The 15081-nt window shown below is 37.6% G+C and overlaps 1 protein-coding gene across 3 annotated transcripts in view; it reads left to right on the top strand.

Annotated features, from left to right (window-relative positions):
• EXOC6B (exocyst complex component 6B) overlaps nt 1-15081 on the top strand; it is a 570349-nt gene that overhangs the window by 410751 nt on the left and 144517 nt on the right. For all 3 annotated transcript variants that reach the window (XM_074341308.1, XM_045523158.2, XM_010963690.3), the window contains one exon: nt 2713-2854. In XM_074341308.1, the coding sequence (XP_074197409.1) occupies nt 2713-2854 (142 nt within the window). The remainder of the gene's footprint in view (nt 1-2712; nt 2855-15081) is intronic.

Raw genomic sequence — 15081 nt, 5'->3', positions numbered from 1 at the left:
TGGACCTGTTTTTGCCCAGCTGTTCCAGTACAAGACAGTGTAAGATTTACTACTGCTTTTTAGGTGTTGATTTACTGGAAAGATACAGATTTAGGATGTAGGACTGGGTAGAAGTACCAAATAATTCTATGAGTCTGTCTAAATTTTTTAACCTCACGGAGAACCTTAGTTTATTAATCTACAGGACAGAAATAATGCCAACTTCTTGGAGTGATTGTGAGAATTTAGTGAAATAACATAAGATGTCAACTGCCTAAGGATAGCGCATCTTGGGCATATAGTAGTTCCAAGAGACAATAGTTCCTTTCCCTTTACTCTGCCTTCTGATCTACAGTGTTGTCTCTGGGCATCTGCTTTGATCTTGTCCTCATTCCTTCACTGCACTCCCACTTCCATTGTTGAAAAGCCTTAGGGCTTCTCACAACTTTGATTTGCTCCCCCTCTGATTGTTCACATGGGGCATACATGTGACAATTATGTTTAACCCTATGGCTCGATGGTGGTCCCTGTTCCAGGTCTCTAGTGGGTCTAGTTGAAAGCATGCCATTTAATGTGGATTTCCTGTATAATGTGACTTTTCTCTTTAGGATTCCTTATACTTCCATTGCCTCTTTCCCACTTGGTCCCTATGGTATTCCCTAACTTAAGTATTTCCATTTGTTGTCTTAAATCACCCACAGAACATACAAGCAACCATACAGACAAGGAACATTTTTAGAATGTGTAATATAATAGATCATTGTTTATTATTCTGTTATTTTTAGTTTATAAAATAGTATTTTAGTAAAATAAAAATTTAGAAGATATTCAATCTCATAAAGTTATCAAAGACATAAAAATCATGAAATATCTCATATTTATTTAGTAGAAAAATTTATAGTAGTACTCAGTGCTGGTGATTATGCAGTTAAGTGATACTCTCAGAGATGTCTAGGGACATTGTAAGTCAGGACATACCTTAGGCAAAGCAGCCTACCTGTGTTCCTCTTCATATCTACAAATATGCATTTTAAATCTAAGTATATTGACACTCCTTATTCTAATGGATTAAAGAAATAATCTTAAAGGAATTATCAGAAGTATATAAAAATGCATCCAAATTAAAAAATTCATTGTGGTATTATCTATTATATTTTTTCCATTTAATGCCTACTACTTTTGTGGAAGGCCCTGTCCCAGTGAAACATATGAAAAAATATATTTAAAAAATGCTATAATCAGAATCTGGCATTTTCATGAAGATCTATATTACTCTGTGACATACTCTGTTTATAATGGCAAAAAAAAAAAAAAAAAAAAAAAGGAAGAAGGAAAGAAACAACGTGGATCTCCAACAACAGAAGAATGGACAAATACATCATGGTATACTCCTAAAATAGAATGCTGTTTTATAGAATAGAATAATTAAAGGAATAAACTACAACCATACATATTTCATTTTAAAAAATTCACATTCATAGGGCATGATAAGTGTTCCTACAGTGCAAACTATTTTCTGTTTCTTGATTTGAGTGATGGTTATGTGTGTGTTCTCACTTTGTGATAATTCATTTATCAGTATAATTAAGATTTGTGTACTATTCTACATGTAGCCTGTATTTTAATAAAGCTCTTAGTTTGCAAAAATAAAAATAAAATCACATTCATAACACTGAACCAAAAAAGCAAGTCGTAGAAGGACATACTGTATAATATTATAGAAAATTTCAAATAAATAAGATAATACAATATATTGTTTCTTGTTATATACTTGTCATATGGTATTTAAAAAATACAAATGGTAATCTTAATACAAGAAATGGTCACTCTGGGGAGAGGGAAGAAAATGATTTCAGGAGGTCGTACAGGGGCTTAAACTATATTTGTACTGTTTAGGGGATGCATGAGTGTTCATCATGTAATTCTATACATTGTTCTGTATGACAAATATTTCATAATTTAAAAAAAGTATTCACTGACTAATTGGAGAACTCAGCCTTTTTAAAACTTATCCTGTTTTTCAGAATAGATTATAAATTACTGAAATAAAATGGATATATATCTAGAAAAAAATGACTATATCTTCCATGGTGTATAACTTAGACTTGGGACTAAGACATAATTCACTAGAGGTAAAGCATTTGAATCTTCTAAGAAGATAGTAAAACATCAGTACTTTAAAAATTTGCTTAGGGTTTGTGTTCATAAACCTCAGTATTTATTATTTTTTGAAGAAGTGAAATTTATCCTTTCAATTTTTTATTGAAAAAATCTCTGTTTTAAAACATTCTTTTCATTTTATATTTGTTAAATCATAAAGTAGTAAGCACTTTGGTTTCTTGATTAGTTGGAAATTGTTGTTTACATTTGCTTTTTAAGAATTATGGTAGTTTTGGAAGGGACTTTCTGAAATATATTCTCTGTAGAAAAGTTTAATTAAGATTTTGAATATTGTTTACCTATTGTTGATTTAGGAAAAAAATGCTTCCTGAATAAATACTGGGCTTTATGAATTTAAGCTGAGTAATACAGTGACATGACTTAGGGTGATGGAGCTAATATTTAGGATGATTGCCATCAGGTGCTATTAATTCCAAAATTACTTGAATGCAAGGGTTATCACGACGGAAGAAAACCTTAAAGAAATTCGTAACGGAAAAATAAATTATTTTAATTTCTGTTGAAATTTCATTTTAATCCATCAACATTATGATTTACATTCTTGCATTTCAGGGGAAGGTGGCCCAGACAGCATGTATGTCAGCTTGCAAGCATTTAGCCACATCCTTGATGCAACTTTTGCTGGAAGCTGAAGTAAGACAGCTCACCTTGGGAGCATTACAGCAGTTCAATCTGGATGTCAGAGAATGTGAACGTAAGACAGTGACTATCTCTTTGCTTGTTTGTTTTACGTGTATATTCACTTCTGGGGAAAAGAAAGTTTTAGGTCGGGGGGTGGGGTTGGGCCTCAGCCTCATGGAGTCAAAGAATACCTAGATGACAGAAATAATTTGTAAGACATCTAGAAATAGAGTCTACCCGCAAGCTAATTGGAGCACCCAGAAGTGGCCAGGCCCATGTGTAGAACAGAGAAGATCCCTGGCCACATGGAAGTTAGCAATCTGGGGGGGGGGCGGGGGGGAATATGAGACAGACATGCATTTAATCCACACCAAAGAAAACCTGATTAATCCAAAGACTTCAAAAGAATGCAGTTCCCAACCTTTTCTTTCTTATGTTGTATTTTAAAACTATTTTTTTCATTTTATCTGCAAACTCTTCTTAGTCTAAGGAACAAATGGAGTGTGCATTTATCAGTCAGAAATGCTTTTCTATGTCAGGGACTAACAGAAAACTTTAGACAGATTGATTAAAACAAGTAACTCAACAAATCTTTAGCAAGAGAAACACAAGCATATTATGGTCAGATTGCTAAAAATAATAAAAGCGAAAATCTCAAAAACAGAAGAAAAGACACATTACATAATGAAAAGCAATGATAAGAATTACTGTTAACTTCTCAGAAACAGTGCAAATCAGAAGGCAGTAGAAGAACATCTTTAAAATACTAAGAGGAAAAAAGCCTATCAGCCTAGAACATTTTGTCTTGTGAAAAACATCCTTCAAAATAAAAGTAAAATAGACATTTTTCAAACAAGCAGAAGTTGAGAAAATTTGTCACCAGAAGTTCTGCACCACAACACATGTAAAAGTGCAGAAGTGACCGTGATTTCTGTGGCTGGATCACAAAACACAAGCAGCCCCCGTCTCCTTGGTTAGCAGTTGTGTAAAAAGTCCCACTACCCAGAGGCCTCCAGGCTGCGAGGAAGCCTAAACCAGCTCACGTGCAGAGAACACATGGAGAAGCTCTGATACATGACATTTTAAATTTTACGTCGTGGGTGTTGTATTTCGTTGTATTCCTTTAAATAGTGCTGGGTTTTATTCTGACCTGCATTTACATTACTTGGTTGGATCTTTTCAAGGCTTGCTTTTACATTTCTATTGGGTTCAGAACAGCCTTTCACATAGGTCATATTTAACCCCAAATCTAAAGCAGTGCCATTTGAAGGGTTCTCCCCCATGCCTCAGGTATCTGAAGATCTTTCAGCTTTGGCTGGAGGGAACCCAAAGTATACCCAGCTCTATCAGAGCTCCACAAATTATTCTGCCTATTCATTTCCGGTGATACTTTCTCCAGCCTTGGGTAGTTTCTTCTCACACATGCACAGATTAGTACTCAGCCAAAAATTCAGTGGGATCCTTTTGTGCTTTTCCTGAGTGCTTTCTTTTGCAGCTCCCTCCATCTGGTAACTGGCCCTGCAAATACTAGTTGCCTTGGCATTCTGGGCTGCAGTCTCTGACTTTGCAACTCAGACCACCATGCTTTGTTTGGGTTCCCCCCCTCCTTTGCCTGCTGTGCATCACAGCCTGGAAACTGCTTCTAGGCATGCTCACCTGGTTTGTTTTCTTTCTTTCAGGGATCACAGTCCTGCACTGACTGTTGTCTAATATCTAAAACCATTCTTTCAGGTGCTTTGTCCAGTTTTCCATTTTGTTTTCCTTCTTCTTCAATGGGAGGATGAGTCCCCTTCCTATTACTCCATCATGACCAGTAGCAGAATTAAGTGAATATCTTTTCAATTTTTTTTTTAAATCGAAGTAGTACCTGCTTTTTGTGGAAATTCTAGGGGGGAAAAGAAAAGTACAAAAAGAAAATAAAAATCATCATAATCTTATCATGAAGAAATAAGTACAATTCCAGAGATTATGCCCAGACATAATATCCGCAGAAACAGAATTGTTTCTAGAAGCCATTCACTGGATTTCTTGTACCTAGTTAGCCAGAATTGTTTTATATGCCTCTGCCTTAACCAGTTATTCCCAGGAGAATGAAAACATAATGACTGGCTAAACCAATCAAGATTGATTCTTGATGCTGAATACAAAGTTGCCCTTTTCTGTGTTTTCAGGACTAGTAGAGCATCATTCTGATAAAACAAAAGGGGTGAAAGGCTTTGGAGGAGGCAACCAGTCAATACCACTGGCTGAACAGTGAAGTCTGATGAATGTTTGAGGATGACCTATGACTGCATTTTTGGTAGAGCCAAACGGCAAAGAGGGATGGAGTGTGATAAGATACATGAGCTGAGAAGGAGCAGTAATGGTCTGGGAGAAGCACTGATGAATAAGGAAAATGCCCATCATATAGCCTGATTCTGAAGTACATTTTACGTAGAAGGATGAGCAGCTTCTACTTGAGAGAACTATTGGTGCCCTTAGCAGGGAGCCAGCTTTCAGCTGAGACTAAGAGGTAGAGAGAGATCATTTAATGAAAAGGTGGAAACAGAATAGTTTGTTAACTATGCAAAAGGGGTTCCGGAGAGCCAGTGTCTTCGCTGAAAAGCCATTCAGTGTTTGTAATAGCCTTTCAGACTTAGGATCAGCTTGAAGCCAACATTTGGACAGCATGGCAGTCCCTCGAATAACCATATTACCACGGACATTTTTTCCCCGTGTATTGTGGAGCCACGAAGGTTCATTGATTTAGAGTTTAATGTTTCATTTCTGATTGGCATTAATTTGTCTGTCAAAAAACTTTCCATGGACATTTATTTTACTTTAAAAGAAAGAATTCTATTCTATGTCTTTTGCTATACCACCCCCCTCATTTTTTTCTTTAGATGCTCAGTGGTCTATAAAAAAATCTTAAAGAAATGATACATAAGATTCACGGAACTATACAGAGGCGTATAAAAGCCGCCCCAAATGACAAGATAATTAACACTTTCATCTTTCTACCCAGTGGTGTATGCGTGAGGTATTTTTGCTATTGTCTGTAAGTCCTTGGAAGAACTGTGTAGGTCCTGAGAGAAATCAAACTTTGGACAAGACAGAATGTGAATATGCATTGAGTGTTTGAGGCCCGGGCTGCCACTTTCTAGATCCCGTAGACACAGAGGAATGATGTGCACTCCCACAAGCCCGGGACCTTCAGCTAGTGTAGTGTGGTTATTAGGAGCATAGGTTTTAGAGTCAGTTCAACCAAATTGATTCAAGTCACCATTTCTTTTTACTATGACCATGTGTAAGTTATTTAACCTCTCACAGCCCCAATTATGAAATAGGAATAATAATAGTGCCTAATATTACAAGGGTAGGCTCAGAATTAAATGAGGTAACGCATGAAAGTGTTTATTTCATGACTCGCAAAGTACTAAATATGCAATAAGGGGTGGCTTCTCCTGTTGTTACCGTTAGCAGCAGCAGTAACTGTTAATAAATATTTATCCACAACTCTCAGAAGGTCTTTTGCAGACCACTCAAACCTTTGTCTGTAGTTTGGGAATCAGTTAGGTTTGGAGATGCTCTTTTATTTGGTGTAAGAAATTAAGTTTTGCTTCTTGGTAATTGTCTGTCAAACTTCCGTGGTTGTTCTGAAAGGTACCATCCAGAACTGATGATTTTCTAATTTTCAGCTTATGCTTTTGCAAGAAATCAATCAGTTAGCTCAGATGTTTACTAGAGATGGTATAAAGAAATTTTTGAACACCACTGTCTAATAAGAGTGTTGTTGTTGGATGATTTCTTCCTGACAGGCTACCAAACCAAGCACCTTTAAGGTGAAGATTATGAAGAATTTAGGAGATGTGAAGGAAATACTCCTTTCCCTTTAAAAATCGAAAGTGACCTCTGGGTATTTCTGCTCTGTGTAGATTTCATCTTCCATCGCCACTCATTTGTATATCTTACATTTGCTTTTGGATATTGGAACACTGGATCTCAGCAGGTCTTAATGACCTAATACTTAACCTCCTTGATAAAACTTGGGTTGCTGTATCATTCATGTACTAGGATGTTCAGTCAGTGTCTAGATTTGGAATTTCCTAAGCATTTACTTTGTATATTCTGAAAATAAGGAGGACTAGGTTCATATTCCAGTTCAACTACCTGTTAACAGCACTAATTCAGTAATCTGTTCATTTATTCAACAAATATATGTGGAGCCCCTACTCTGTGCAAAGTACTGTGCTGGAGATTGGAGACAAATGTGGGAAACCATTGATTTTAAATAGGAGTTGCTTGATTAGATTTGTGTTTTAGATGGAACTCTCATGTATCAGGAGCCTCAGAGACCAGTTATAAGGCTGTTGCAGTAACCCATGTTAGAGAGGGTGTGGGAGCTTCAGTATATTGATTCATCGTAATTCAAGCCATTGGAGTGAATGAGTCAGCTCATCAACCTCCCTGATCAGGTCCGTCAGTAAACTAGAAACGCTAATCCCCGCTGCGGTTGTCTCACAGTATTGTTATGAGGTCAAATGAGATGATTCATATAAAATCCTTTGTATACAGCCATGGAAATTTTATTTATCATAGTTTCAGTTATTTATCCATATGCTGTCCCTTCTTTTTGTCTCTTGTTTTCTTACCGCTTCCATTGTTGTATGGTTTATGATGTTAAATACTTTCAGTGTTTAGTTATCTGCTCAGGTTCTTAAATTATTCAGAAGGTTGGCGTATTAAAGATATAACATAATTAAGCCAAATCCAGGGGATATTTGTTTGCAAGGAAATGCAGCATCAATTGCTTCTTTTTAAAATTAGTGTAGTCCATCATTTCCCAGGACCCATCAGTCTTTTGCACAGAACAGACTGGGTCCCTGTACAGGAAGGTAGTAGAATGCATCTTTGCCAAATTCTCAATACTTTGATGGTTGAGTTAACCTAGACTTGGCTAACTATTTTGGAAAGGTACAGGGCTCCAAAGCCATCCATTTCACCCTTCTAACCATAATAGCCCTCACTTTACAGGTCAGAAAACCAGTGGGGAGAATCTGTCTAAACTCAGGATTTAATGAAACAACTCTGGAGTAAATTCATGATCACAGTGAGCCTACTATAATATAAAAGGGTGTCAGAATACCATTTGTCACTTAACTCCATAAGCCCCACTCTGACTGAAGGGTCAGATCACCTTCTGCATCCCTAAAGAATTAGTTTTAGCTCAAAGTCAGGATCTAGTAGTTACTAAAGAGTGTGAACATTTTCATCTCTGAATATATTCACTAAACTATACGGCCACAAGTTCCCTTGTGGTATAGCAGGCTCTCTTCTCACTCAGGGGGGAGATGTTTCAGCAGATCTTAATCAGGCAAACTTTAATAGGCTTACTTATGATTTTGCTGCTAGGGCTTCTTTATAAAGTGATCTCTCTGAACCTTAAGTACCAGGCCCAAACAACTGCCATTTGGGGTAACTGTACACACTTATTTTGGTTTTCTTCATTACTTGAGCCCAGCTATCCTTGACTCTCCACTTCCATATAATTAGTTATCCACCATTGGTCACTTCCCACAAGAGTCTGTCTTAGGGCTTCCAGTATTCCTTTACCAATCTCTTCCTGATGTGAAGGAGACAGAAGAGAAGAGAGTCCTCAGGACCCTGATGAGAAACATAAGGGAAGCATATGTGACAGGTCTCACTGTCATTCTTCTCTTGTAGCCTTTGAAGTTTATATTTTGCAAAGGAAGATCTGCTCCTTAAGAATGAAGGCCGTGCTAAACCCAGACTGGAACTGTCAGCCAGCTAAGCAAACTGTTAAAGTGACTACCAGCCAGTACATTAAATCAAACCTCTCCAATGAGATGCCCTACAGTAATTAATTTGTCAAGCAAGATTATGTTTACTCATCCTTGAATAAGTAGTACAAATTGCATATCCAACTCAGTATTTTTTTTCCTGAAATTCCCGAGAAAACTCTTACATTTCCTTCTGACTGTAATTCTCTTCTCCCCTTATTTTGCATATCACCCTTGAGCCCATGTTGTGGTTAGATCCTAGTCACAGGACCAGAATCCTAGGCATAGGGCAGAGCAGGGCAGAGTGCTGCTCTTCTCCAGCAAGTGTCCTGGAGAAGGCTGAGGGATCAGGGTTTCACAATTTCTCTTAGCACCCTTACATTCATCAGGGAGATGTGGTGAGATTATGAGGACAGCTGGTGTATCAGTTCACAACTTGAAAGATCAGTTTGTGTTCTTAATGGTGCAGCCACTATGGAGGACAGTATGGAGGTTCCTTAAAAAACTAAAAATAGACTTACCATAAGATCCCAGAATCCCACTCCTGAGCATATATCCAGAGAAAAATATAATTCAAAAAGACGCATGCACCCCAGTGTTCACAGCAGCACTATATACAATAGCCAAGACATGGAAGCAACCCAAATGTCCATTGACAGATGACTGGGTAAAGAAGATGTGTGTACACACACACACACACACACACACACACACACACACACACACACACACAATGGAATACTACTCAGCCATAAAAAAGAATAGAATAATACCATTTGTGGCAACATGGATGGACCTGGAGATCATCATTCTAAGTGAAGTAAGTCAGAAAGAGAGGGAAAAATGCTATATATCGCTTATATGTGGAATCTAAAATAAAGGACACAAATGAACTTATCTACGAAACAGAAACAGTCTCACAGATATAGAGAACAAACTTATGGTTACCACAGAGTAAAGAGGGTGGGAAGGGATATATTGGGAATTCAAAAATTGCATCTCTTGGGGAGTGATGGAAATGTTAGCTATCTTGATTGTGGTGGTGGTTTCATGGGTGTACACATCTATCAAAATTCATCAAATTGTACATCTAAAATATGTGCAGTTTACTGTGCAGGAACCATACCACAATAAAGGTGTTAAAAGAAAAATCTATACTCTTGATTTTCAGCTCACCCAGCTATCCAGCTGCAGACAGATGGGGATTATTACAGTAGTGCCTCATGATGGTTCTGGGTTTTCTTGGATTCTTGAGGTATGCATTCTAGCAAGGACCAGGCTGCCCCATTTTTATTGTAAGTTGCCCAGCATTATTAAAAGCTGTCACATGAAAGCTTTTCATGTCCTTCAGTTTCAGTGGGAACTTGTTCCCAAGTGACTTAAGAAAACACCTTAATTATGAGCTTGGCTGCCACATTCCACAGACTATTGACTTCCCATCCTGGAAAATGAAAAGATATATTAATGCCCCTTTACCTGCCATCAAATCCCTGTTAACAAATCCAGACAGTCTACTTAATCTCTAAAGTCTGGTTTGCCTTAATAATCTGTCTTAATTAAAGTATGCTAATTTGCAGGGAGCAAAAACCTATTCAAACAGTTTAAGAATAAAGGCAAGCTTATTTTGAATATATGGGTTTCATAGGATCCAAGAAAAAAGTAAATAGCAGATCATTTAGGTCACGGATCCTGTCTGCTCATTCCTGTCTCCTTGGCATCTAGCACTGTTCCTGACATGTGGTACTTGCCTAAAAAGTATTTGTTGAATGAATAAAAGTGAATCAGTTAGCAACTACCTCAGTTTCTGGATCCTTTGGTCATCTCTGAAGAGGGAAGGGATGGAAGTAGGAGTAGGAAGTGGCTTGGGGTAGATGTCATGTGAGGTGAATAGCAAGACAACCAGGGATGCAGCTGGGATCCTAAGGAGTATTCTCTTAGAGGAATGTACAGTTGGCAACTTGAGTATATATATCCTATCACCAACTTCTATGGGTTATAAAGCCATCTTTGCCATCAACAGTCAGTTCTCAGTATATCAGCTGTATAATACATACGTAATAATTAAAATCATAGACAGATTTGCCTTTGAAACCTGGATCTTTAATAGTTTGGCGTCACTCCTCCTCTAAACCTCAGTTTCTGTTATTTGTAAAATGAAGTTACAGTTAGACTATCTCATAGACTCATTGTGATGATTAAGTGAATATTTAATGCATACTTGTTACTGAACTCAGGTCTGACTGCTTGCTGCTCGAAAGCCAATATTTGAGAGGCAAATGTTGGGAGGAAAGGAAAGGCTGCTTTATCCAGGAGGCCAGCAGCCTGGGGCAAAGGCAGGTCATGTCCAAAAGCCAACTCCCTGCTGCTGACCGGGGGTGGGGAGTGCAGTTTCAGGGGTCTGTAGGCAAAGGGAAGGGGCTACATGTATGGCAGCACAGTTAGCTCTGACAGTCATCTTGAAATTGGTCATGCAGTGGTCTGATTGGCATCATCTTGATTGTTTTAAGTAGGGTTAATCTTCAGTTCCAGGATCGGTTTGCTCCCATTTTCTTGAGGCCGGTTCTCAGAATCATGTAAATTGGAGCAGCTTATGTCATGGCTACAGTCTGGTCACCATGTGGTTAACTTCTTCCACCTGGTGGGGATTTCTGTAGCTACAAACCATCTCAAAGGATATGGCTCAGAATATCATCTATAGCCCTTGAGGAGGAACTGAATTTCTTTGTCTTTATTTGATGACTAAATAATTATTTGGTCTTTTTTTGGATGGGAGGGGGTAATTAGGTTTACTTGTTTTTTCTTATTATTATTTTATTTAATGAAGGTACTGGGAATCGAACCCATTACCTCATGCATGTTAAGCATGCGCTCAACCACTGAGCTATACCTTCCTCCCTTTATTTGGTCTTGTTTGACTGCTTTTCTTTGCTTCTGTATTTTCTCACTTCTGTGATTAAATTTGTTCTTTGGCTAAAGTTTTTCTACAGACAAAAGGCAGTCCGAGGACCTGAGGGATCTGTCCTGGCAAGACCCTGTAGGGTCCTGCTCAGTTTCATAATTAATGCTCAGTAACTGTTAACTGCCATCCTCATTGTCAGTGTCGTCATCATCGATATCAGAAAGGGTTGTAAACTGGAAGGAAACTTATATTATAACCTCAGTTTGGCCACCAACTTGCAATATGGTCTTGGGAATTCATTAAACCTGTTTGGGCTTTGGGCTCCTCATTTATAAAATGAGATTGTTGGGCTAGATGATTTCTGAATTTCTATTTAGTTCCAAGATATTAGGATTTATCCTGGGAAGGAAGATTGTGTGGCTATTTTTATGTCTGTGGGGAGTTTTTATAAGAATCAACTGAAATAATGCATATGAAATACTTTAGAGATCCTAGTACATACATACGTATTTGTCAGTACCAGTAAATATTAAATACGTTTATTATAGCTTCCATTATAGTTATGTATGATAATATGTTCATTAGGGGTCTTAGAGTATATGGAAGCAGAAAACAGGTTTTGAGTGATTGCCATCAGGGGCTCCTGTAAATTCAATGACTATTGGAGTAGGGTCAATAATTTTTTTCCTCAAAGAAACTTTCTATGTAATTCTTTAGGACAGGACTGTCTCAGGGTCTGCTTTATGCTATTTACTTTTGGATAATATTACTTTAGGAAGAAAGCAAGCTAGTGAAGACCTAAAGCACTTTAGTGTCCTGTAGAAATGTCATTGTGGTTGTGGGTAAAAATCAGAGTTGCCATGATGAAACGTGTTAGTTAAGCAATCATGAATTTCAGAAGAGTCTAAAGAGTATGAATACATTTCTTTTGGAAACTTAATTATCAGACCATGAGTACTGTTATCATACTGATATAAGAAATAGATTTAAAGAAGATAAGTTGGCTCTCATGAGAATTATTTAAATCTTAGAAATGTTAAATCATTGTAGAAAATGATAACATTTCATACTATGAGATTCTTGTGAAAAGTTTTAAATTGGCTTTCTTTCCAATTAAAGTATATATTTTATATTTTATCCAAAAGATACTTTTCAAATTGCATCTTAATTACCTTAACTGGTACCTCTTCAAGTCTCAAAAAGAGAGCCATCTTAAGAACATAATGTTTGAAGAGAAAGGAGAAAGTTTGAGCCTAGTAAAATTTAAAAACTCATCTCCCTAGATTATATCAACGTAACAGATGCTGCTTTTGTTAGAGGGTGTATAATGCCTGAAGATGCAAATTTCCACTGGGTAGATGACTGAAGGACATTTTGTGTGTTTCAGTATCATTAATTTCATATCCCTTAGCTTCTATCCCCAGCCTCATCTTTCTGAATTATAATTTTAAACCAAGCTTTCCTTTTCTGTCCTTCTCCATCTGAGAAACATTAAGGTGAAAAGATTGATGACAGACTTCGAGTTTGTATGCAGAAAAATAAACTTGCTTCCTATAATTTGCCATGCTCTGCACATGTGAAAATCTAAGGATAATTAGTTGTTATTGCTTTAATGTGATGGAGACAATAACTTGTTCTATGAGACAAACTCCATGGCTAATGAATTTTGTCTTTTGGTTGATTGACTGGTTAATGGAATCAGAAAAATATTTTATGTCTCTTCTTTACAAAAACGCTTTCATTCTCCACTGGAAATGTATAGGGATTTGGGGAGCCAGTCTTTGTTAGAGCACATCATTCTTTATTCATTGTATCATTTGTTTTCTCCTTTTCAGTTTTGTTCTGTATTCTTCTTTCTAATTCTTGTTTTGATTCAGTATTTGCCATGAAACTTACAAATTTGCAAAAGCGAATCATTAAGTTGGCAATTGTATATGTATATGTACACATACATATAGTAGATCAGCAGTTCATTCATTCTCTGCTGTCCTTGTTTTCTCTGCAAGACCTGGAACACTGTAGATATTCTAAACAAGAAATCACATTTAAAACTCAAGTGCAGTGGGATTTTGTAGGAGGGAAATAGAAGCTATCATCTGGTATTTTCTCAGGCACACAGCTCTCAATCAACCTATGCTAAAGGTTCGGCAGAAACATATGGATTGTATGATTTTGTCTCTCTCCCACGTCCCAGGCCCTTACCAGCTCTTTTTAAAAGCAGGATTGAGCTTGGATTCTCAGATCTGAAATGGTGTGGGAAGAGCACAGACTGCAGATATCTTCCTTCCATCAGAAATAGGCAGTACAAAGCCCTGCTTAGTTTGCTGTTGTCTTCCCACGCCTGCAAGTTTTGTCACGCTATGTGATTATGATGTGCCTTTCTTAGCGATGGAAACCCCAAATGGAAGCTTCTCTGCCATTAAAGAGCCCATGTCATTTCTCTTTGACTATGGACGATGGACCCTTGTACCCTCTGGAAGGGCTTTTCCCAGACATGGATCAGTGAGTAGTGCCCACTTAGCAGTCATTTTGGTTTATGGGCTGAAGTTCCTTGAATTCCAGGAGATAAGGCAGTCATTGTCTCTCTGAGTCCATTGCCAGACTCCCAGTCATTTGATAGTAGATGCTGCCAACCTGAGCAGTGAAGGAAGGCAGCCTGCTCTTCCTCACCATGCCTAAGATGCCATCCTTGTCATACAAATGGAGATGGATCATGCCGCTCTAACCTTGTTATACATCACTGTCAAACCCTGCTACTGCCTTCCAGAGATTGGCCAACAAAGTACTTTTTCTGGTAGCAAACGTTACCTTGGGTTGTTTGTGAGGCATATGAGTGCTGAGGGAGTACAAAGGACCTGCTACGTATGAATATGAAGAATCAAAATCCCCAGTTTTAGCTGTTTCGGGTTTCATTTCTTATTTTTTCTCAACTTGGAGACCTTATACACTTTGGAAGTATCAGGGACTAGAAAGATTAAGAAATACCGTTTCAAGGAAGAAAATGTTTAAAAATATATTGCTATTTTCCTGTTACTTAACCCTGGTCCCAGATTTGGTGAAACTGGTTTTCCTAACATTAAAGAAATATATCATAGCCATTTCTTAATCTCAAAGCCTTTTTACTATTTTTTATTAGAAACTTAAAAAAAAACAATTATTTAAAATTTTTCATTAATCCTCATAATTTACTTGAAAATACCCAGACGTATTTTCACGGAGAAATGAGCTTCCTGAAACAGCAGACTGTCTCCATCATTGCAAACCAGAGACTGCCTCACCGTTAGCCCCTGAGCAATGTATGGCCATCTCTCTCTGCTGTATCAACTAGAAACAAACATCACCTCAGCCAAAAATGATATCTTTAGCACTGCGACCTGATTCCATCAAGCCATTTGCACCTCCCTTTTACTCACATAGACCCAAATCCTAGTGTTTGTAGTAGGCTAGAATCTCCCAAGAATATCTGATGCATTCACTGTTCTTGCTTGCCTGCAAGTGTTTACAGTGGGGCATTTTATACATTTTATATTTTCTTTGGCCTTTACTCCATGTTTTTAGGGCTGAGGCAAGTAAACTATTTTAATTGGGCCATTTTATGGGGTGTAAACCAGGAAATCTTAT

Source organism: Camelus bactrianus, chromosome 15 (assembly GCF_048773025.1).
Source record: "Camelus bactrianus isolate YW-2024 breed Bactrian camel chromosome 15, ASM4877302v1, whole genome shotgun sequence".
Classification (NCBI taxonomy): Eukaryota; Metazoa; Chordata; class Mammalia; order Artiodactyla; family Camelidae; genus Camelus; species Camelus bactrianus.
This window is presented reverse-complemented; position numbering and strand designations above follow the sequence as displayed.